The sequence below is a fragment of the Myotis brandtii genome, unplaced genomic scaffold (assembly GCF_000412655.1).
Source record: "Myotis brandtii unplaced genomic scaffold, ASM41265v1 scaffold656, whole genome shotgun sequence".
Lineage (NCBI taxonomy): Eukaryota > Metazoa > Chordata > Mammalia > Chiroptera > Vespertilionidae > Myotis > Myotis brandtii.
This window is the reverse complement of record NW_005370548.1, coordinates 737,005-737,948: the sequence shown is the minus strand read 5'-3', so window position 1 is coordinate 737,948 and position 944 is coordinate 737,005. Positions and strand designations below refer to the sequence as shown.

The window sequence follows — 944 nt, the reverse complement described above, 5'->3', positions numbered from 1 at the left end:
CCTGATGTGCAGCCCCCCAATCCGCAGCCCCCTTGGTCCGCAGCCTCCCTGATCCGCAGCCCCGTGTGCAGCGACTCCGGGCTCGCCGTGAATGCGTCATTATTCCAGGCCCGACGGTGTGCCGGCCGCTCGGGGGCTGGCGGTGCTGGGAGCCGGCCGCTGCCAACGCCAGTTGTTTGACTTAATGTTTCCAGGCCAAGTCCTTTCAGGAAAGCCCTCTCCACCCCGGCGCCCGGCTTCTCACCGTCACTCTTTCCAAATAATTGTGTGCGCAGCTCACTCCTCCAATCACACAGCCTTCTCCCTCTCCCTCTCCCCGCCCCCACTCCTACCGACACAGAGGAAATGGAGGTGGGTGAGGTAGGCGAGCATTTCGGGGCTGGGGCTGGGGCTGCAGAGCGAGCCGAGCCGTGGCTGAGGCCTGGGCAGGGAGGTGCCACGGCGCCTGCCCACGGGAAATGCTGGGGCGTCCACACGGTGTCCCTGTGGCGCCCCTCATTATGCCTGTGAGATTTTCTAAAAAAATATACTTTTATTGATTCAGAGATGAAGCGTTAAAAAAATATTTTTATTGATTTCACAAAGGAAGAGAGAGGGAGATAGAAACATCAATGATGAGGAAATCATTGATCAGCTGCCTCCTGCACGCCCCACACTGGGATCAAGCCCGCACCCCGGGCCTGTGCCCTGATCGGGAATCGAACCCTGACCTCCTGGTTCATAGGTCGATGCTCAACCCCTGAGCCACGCGGCCGGGCTCGCCTGTTAGGTTTTACAAGGCCTGGCTGGTTAGTAATCGTCTCCGTGGGCTTTCTGGAGGCCGCAGGCCTGTGTGGGGCGGTGGATGGTCCCCGAGAACCGAGGAAGGACCGGCCGCGGGGATCAGAGCCGCTGAGTGATGCTCGGACTGGCCCGTCCTCCTGAGCGGAGATGAAACCGGGAAA

General features: G+C 60.4%; 1 protein-coding gene across 1 annotated transcript in view; it reads left to right on the top strand.

Moving 5' to 3' along the window:
• The window catches only part of LHPP (phospholysine phosphohistidine inorganic pyrophosphate phosphatase), a gene marked incomplete at its 5' end in the record, with an annotated part of 26,068 nt that overhangs the window by 20,889 nt on the left and 4,235 nt on the right, over positions 1 to 944 (top strand). The window contains one exon of the mRNA XM_014528846.1: positions 28 to 116. Coding sequence (XP_014384332.1) covers positions 28 to 116 — 89 coding nt within the window. The remainder of the gene's footprint in view (positions 1 to 27; positions 117 to 944) is intronic.